This window comes from Paroedura picta, chromosome 17, assembly GCF_049243985.1.
Source record: "Paroedura picta isolate Pp20150507F chromosome 17, Ppicta_v3.0, whole genome shotgun sequence".
Classification (NCBI taxonomy): domain Eukaryota; kingdom Metazoa; phylum Chordata; class Lepidosauria; order Squamata; family Gekkonidae; genus Paroedura; species Paroedura picta.
In genome coordinates this window covers 23,267,994-23,273,323 of record NC_135385.1, presented here as the reverse complement: position 1 = coordinate 23,273,323, position 5,330 = coordinate 23,267,994, and the positions used below count along the sequence as shown (strand labels likewise).

Genomic DNA, 5,330 nt, shown 5'->3' with positions numbered 1-5,330 from the left:
CTCCTGGAGCTTCCCAGGCAACCCGGTTTGACTCCAAGTTCGGTTTAGCAATTTGGAGTCGGAGGCCAATCTGTCCACCCGCTCAGGACTCCAACTCCCACTGGGTGAATCCTAATTAGCCATCTCTCTCTTTGAAGTGCCTTCGTTCCCCATCTAAAGCGAAGCCACGAGACGGCACCCTCCCTGACCCCTTCCGCACAACCTGTTCCCCTTCCTTGCCAAGGAGCTGCTGGCACCCCCCCCCCACGCGGCCTGCGGATTAAAACCCGGGCAGGTCTGCGAAATGGCCAATTAGGGCTCGACGACCAGCAGGCTGCTTCTGGCATGGACTTCATTTCGAGCCCCTTCCCCACCCCTGCCAGGAACTTCGGCCGAGGTTTTCAGGCAAAGGGGGGGGGGGTTCATTAAGTTCTGTCGCTTGGTTTCGGCCCTGCCGGGCGTGTTTTGACGGCCTCCCCCCGGGCAGCTTCTGTGAACTCTCTGCACAGAGACCAGTTGGCAACGCGCCGGGCTCCTGTGCCCCAGGGCACGGAATAAATCCTTGGCACGGAGCAGACGCAGTAATTGCTCATTAAAGGGTGTGACGTTCAGAGGAGGGGGAATCTTGAAGGCTCTCTGGGGCAGCGAATGCAGACGGACGACAGACGCTCCCAAGGCTTATTGACTTCGGAACAGCAGGAGGGAGAAGCTTTGCCAAATCCTCAGGGTGGCTTCCCAGGCTTCATTCCTACAGGTCCAGCGAACGGCATGCTTGCAGAGGAAAGGTCTGGGTTCCAATCCAGGCCTGGTCGGCTAAACCACACAACTCCTCAGCTCCCTGCAGGCAGAACCGTCACTCAGAGGTGTCCACCTCTGCCAGCCAAACATTAACCTCCCAGGTCATTGTTTCCTCTCGTCCCTCTGCCGGCTTAGTCTGCTCCACCCCACCGAGATCCATCAGCGAGGTCTCGCAGGAATGGCGGCAGAAGAGAAATATCGCCCCGTCATCGCTTGGCAATGAAAAAAGAGCGGGGAGACTGTTATAAAGGGCTGTCTCTCTCCCTCCCACAAGCAAAACAACTTAATTTGACCCTTCGAACATTTAATTTGACCCTACACCTGGCGTGGACTCTGGCAGAAGGTGTGTGACTTATTTCCCCCTCGGTAAGAAAGGAATCTCAGCTCAATTTGCCCAAAGAGAAACAGCATCTGTGCAGTTCTCAGCGGGGAGAGGCCGAGTGCAGCTGGAGCATGAAGGAGACCAAATTAAGAGCATTTTAGGATATTGTTGCTCGGCAGGCTGTTGGTCTCGAGCAGCTTCTTCGCCTCTCTCTGCTCCAAAATCTGACCTCACCGCTTCCGTCCGCCTGGGCATGAAAGCGAAGAATCCGAGCGATGTGAAAAGGGTAAGGCCGGACAGCCATAAACAAACCCCCACATCCTCTTGCTCGCTGTCATATCGGATGAGGTCAGTGTGGGCTTTGCGCACCATGCGCGCATCCTATCTGCAAGGACATTGAAGGCCCCAGGGGCTCCTGAGGAAAAGCTTTTGACCGGACCCAGCCGCAGTGAAAGAAGTACGGGGGAAAAACAAAACCCATTCTTGCAGACCAGCAAATCTTTCACCTCTCTGCAGTGCTGGTATTGTTATTTATTTGCAAGACACCTGCCCGATTTTGTGCACTGGCTTTTCCGCATGTGCTATTTCCTTGCTTGTGTGTCCCTATTTCACGTTTCTTCCTTGTTCTTGTGTGTTTAGCTCTCTCTAGTGGCGGCTTTGATATTGCATCGCCATTCTCTCTGACTTCTTTACCTGAGTTTTGAAATAACCTGTGGCAAAGCAAATCATGTGCGGAAAAGGGGGGGAGGGCGATGACGACTGCACTAAGGGTATAAAAGCAACAGAAATAAGACTTTGGTGAAAGCCCTATGTGAGAGAGGAAGGGAGGGAGTTCTGGAGACATGGTGCCAACGCAGAAGAGGCTCGTGGAAGCTCTGACCCTGCCACGAATTTTAGTTTTGCTGCTGCTACAGACAGGTTCCCCAGGTGAACCATCTTGGACCCTCTCCACAGGAGAACATTGCCACCTGCTGGGCAGAGGTGGAAGTTCGGGCACACACCGGACGTGGCCCCCGAAGGGGTTACTCCTCCCCACATCCCCCTGACTAAGCTGCCGGATTTCAGCAACACGGGTCCAGTTGACCCCAGAAAGTGTGGCTGGGGGGGGGGGGGATGATAAAACTTAGTTCCCACCTCTTAAGGAAGCAATTTCGTATCGCCTACCAAGCGATATCAGAACTCCAAAGGGCGAAAAAGATGGACGGACCCTGCAACAGCCTGCCTTTGCCCAGCGCATGAGGAATTTACACCTGTTGAAGTGCTGCCTGTCGTGCACTGGAAGCCCATCTGCTTGTGGCACATGTGGAAACAATTGAAAACATTTGTGAGTCCTTGAACCAAGCCTACCAACTGGGCCGGGGCATCTATGCCCTGAAGACAGATTTTGGAAGGCCTGCATTTTAGTACATGTGTATGTACTTCTTAAGATGGTGTTTGGCACACAATGTGTACCAGCAAACAAGGACCCATGGTGGCTTTAGGCTACATGGACACACACAGGGTTAAACCCAGTGAGGCACGAAGGGATATTTTGCCAGGGTTCCTCTGCAGAAGACTATTACTCTTTGTTTTCTCCCCAAGGCTACCTGTTTTATGCAGGGAAGAGCCTAGATTGCGTTTCCCTGCCCGGGCCAAGGGAAGGGGAGGAGACTGGGGTGTGTGGGGGTGTTGCCAACCCTTGTTGATCGGGGCTCAGGTGCAGGCAGGCCAGGGCATTCAGTGCAAACAGGAACAAGGAAGTTGGAAGGTGCTTCGCAGGGAGGCGGGACCGCAAGGGAGAGAGAGGGGCGCAAAAGGGAAGGAGCTGAAGCTGAGGAAGGCAGTTCTGCGGCAGGTAATTCTTTGCACCGAGAAATCTTCACCTGGAGGGTGTTTTTAAAAACTTTACGATTCCGCTTTACGTTCCTCTTATCAACGCAGCAACTCATTTTCAAGGTCTCCCTGCTTCTTTTCTAAAAGCAGCGACTTCCTCATTCACCCTCTGCTCTGGGATTCGATACACACACACCGGTTTGTTAGGACTGGAGGAGGGAACGGCTGGGTAGGATTGGAACTCAGGAGCATACAACATCTCCAGCTGCACCCTGGAGGAGAACAAGAATTCCAGGGGGCAAGCTTTCGACCGTGTGTTGATCCTCGAAAGCTTGCAACCCAAACTTCTTGTCCCTCTCTAAGTCTCCACTCGTCTCAGATCTAACGGTTCTGCCACCAGCCAGCACGGCTAACCCCTGAGACAACAACAAGAATAGCTACCAAAGGCTTGTTCTGGGATACCTTTCCCAGGACTGCAGATCTGTCTGTCACTGACTTGTACGGGATGTTTGTCATTGACTCGCTCTGTTTGTTCGTAATTGACTGGCGCCGATAAACAGCCATTGGCGACTCTGTTTTGTTTTCTGAGTTGCGAACCCAAGAGGTGAAATTGTTGAGGCGGAAAAGAGCAATAAAGGAACTGGACAGGGTCGGGACCGGCCTCTGAGTCAGCTCTTGCTAGGCCCCACCCTCCGCATCTGGCCCCCCCCCCAGAGGAGAACGCTCCGCAAGGGAGGCTGTTTGCTACTTCCATGGCCAATTTCGGGAATCCCTAGAGATTTGAAGGGCGGATCCCGGGGAGAATGGGATGGATCTCAGCAGGGTGCCACGTCCTAGACCCCACCCTCCATTCCTTCCAGGGGAAAAAGATCTCTGCAGTCTGGAGATTAGTGGGAATTCTGGGAGATTGCCAGGCCCCACCTGGAGGTTGGCAACCCCTGCTGGAGTCACCTGTGCGACTCTGCCCTGCGTTCGCTCCCATCCTGAGACGGCCACCTCCTTTCCTGTCACCCCCAGCCTGCAGGGACGTTGGGGCATCCGGAGATGGCGTCCCAAGGCGACAGCTTTGGCCAGCAAGTGAGCGACCAGATCAACGACGCCTTGAGTCGACTGGCAACCAAGGAGATGTTCCAGACCGACTGGGACATCGCGGCCTTTGCCATTTTCTTCACGTTCATCGGTGAGTTGGGTCCGGCCGCCGTCTCCTTGCCCGGCACCTGCCCCCTGCGCTTGGGCCTCTGTCTGCAGTTGGCCTTGGAAGCCTTCTGCAGAGGCAGGGAGCCCACGACGTTCTGCCGGGATCCAAATTCGAAAGGGTTCTCCAAAATCCAAACGCGAGCAACGGCCACTGAGCCGACATCCCCGTCTCGTTTCCTCCCAGGAGCGGTTCTCGCCTTGGTCCTCCTCGTCCTGATCCGTTGCTGCTGCTGCTGTTGCTGTGATTGTGAACACCCCAAATCGTACCGCAGGGTAAACCTCCGTGCGCATTTCCCTTTGCCACACGGCCTCAGAGCACGTGGGTGTGGCACAAAGGAGGTGGATCTTGGGGGGCGGAGTGGGGATCCGCGTTGAGATCCCCCCAGCTTGGCCCATCCCTCCCACAATATGAGCGTTCGGCATTCTTGCAAGGGCTCCTGCACACACACACACACACACGAGCCGCAGCCCCTTCCCCATCCTGTCGGCCTTGGTTTGTGTGTGTGTGGTCCTGCGACCCTAACCACGTCGCCTTCCTCCACGCAGGCTCCCAGGAAAGTCGGCATCGACAACCGGGCCCTGGAGCCTTGAAGAGCCGCCATGACGGGCCACGAGAGCGACCGGGAAAGAAGCCACGGCTGGTCATCGGGGGGGCGTGTGAATTGTGGGTCTGCGGAGCCCGGAGGCTCACCCTCCAATTGTGGCCATCCTTCTCCAGTGCCCTCCCTTTCTTGGTTGCATTAAACTCAGGGAGAAACGCAGGCCCTCTTCTCCGCAGAGCTTTCTTGAGCTGCCCCAGACAGGCCCTCGGCTGGTGAGGCCAAGGAGCAGGTGTGCAAAAGGAAACTCCGTCTCTGGCACATAGGCACACGCCGTTTTTGCCTCCGTACGCTTTGTGCCATGTGCCTGATATATTTCTGCCTTTCGGGGGCTGGCAGTTAGCATCACCTTTCCCTCCTCCCGCCCGACGCCCACGACGAAGCCGGCGGCGGTCCGCAAAGAGCTTATGCCTCCATAAACGGCGCCTAGAATCACAGAGTTGGGAGTCCCACCGCCTGCCCAATGCAGGAACTCACAGCTCCTTGCCCACCCAAAGCCCGCTGGATTGGCTGTGCAAAAATGCACCCTCTCTAACGGGGAAGCGCCCTCCTTTCTTAGACATAATTGCTGTTTTCTCTTGAACGGCGCCGGGAGGGTCTGCTGGGAAAGCAGAAAGGTTATC

At 55.6% G+C, this 5,330-nt stretch overlaps 1 protein-coding gene across 1 annotated transcript; it reads left to right on the top strand.

The window, feature by feature from the left end:
• Positions 1-2,779: 2,779 nt before the first annotated feature.
• SMIM22 (small integral membrane protein 22) lies at positions 2,780-4,869 on the top strand. The gene is made up of 4 exons (XM_077316355.1): positions 2,780-2,933; positions 3,929-4,091; positions 4,293-4,381; positions 4,655-4,869. Exons 2-4 carry the CDS (start codon positions 3,956-3,958, stop codon positions 4,697-4,699), a joined length of 270 nt encoding a protein of 89 aa, XP_077172470.1. The 5' UTR covers positions 2,780-2,933; positions 3,929-3,955; the 3' UTR covers positions 4,700-4,869.
• The last annotated feature ends 461 nt before the right edge of the window (positions 4,870-5,330 follow it).

Bases quoted from the DNA above. Each gene is read 5' to 3' on its own strand.
- SMIM22 (XM_077316355.1), top strand. From the start codon at position 3,956: ATGGCGTCCCAAGGCGACAGCTTTGGCCAGCAAGTGAGCGACCAGATC. The intron at 4,092-4,292 runs GTGAGTTGGGTC...GTTTCCTCCCAG, and splicing joins CATTTTCTTCACGTTCATCG to GAGCGGTTCTCGCCTTGGTC. The intron at 4,382-4,654 runs GTAAACCTCCGT...TCCTCCACGCAG, and splicing joins ACCCCAAATCGTACCGCAGG to GCTCCCAGGAAAGTCGGCAT.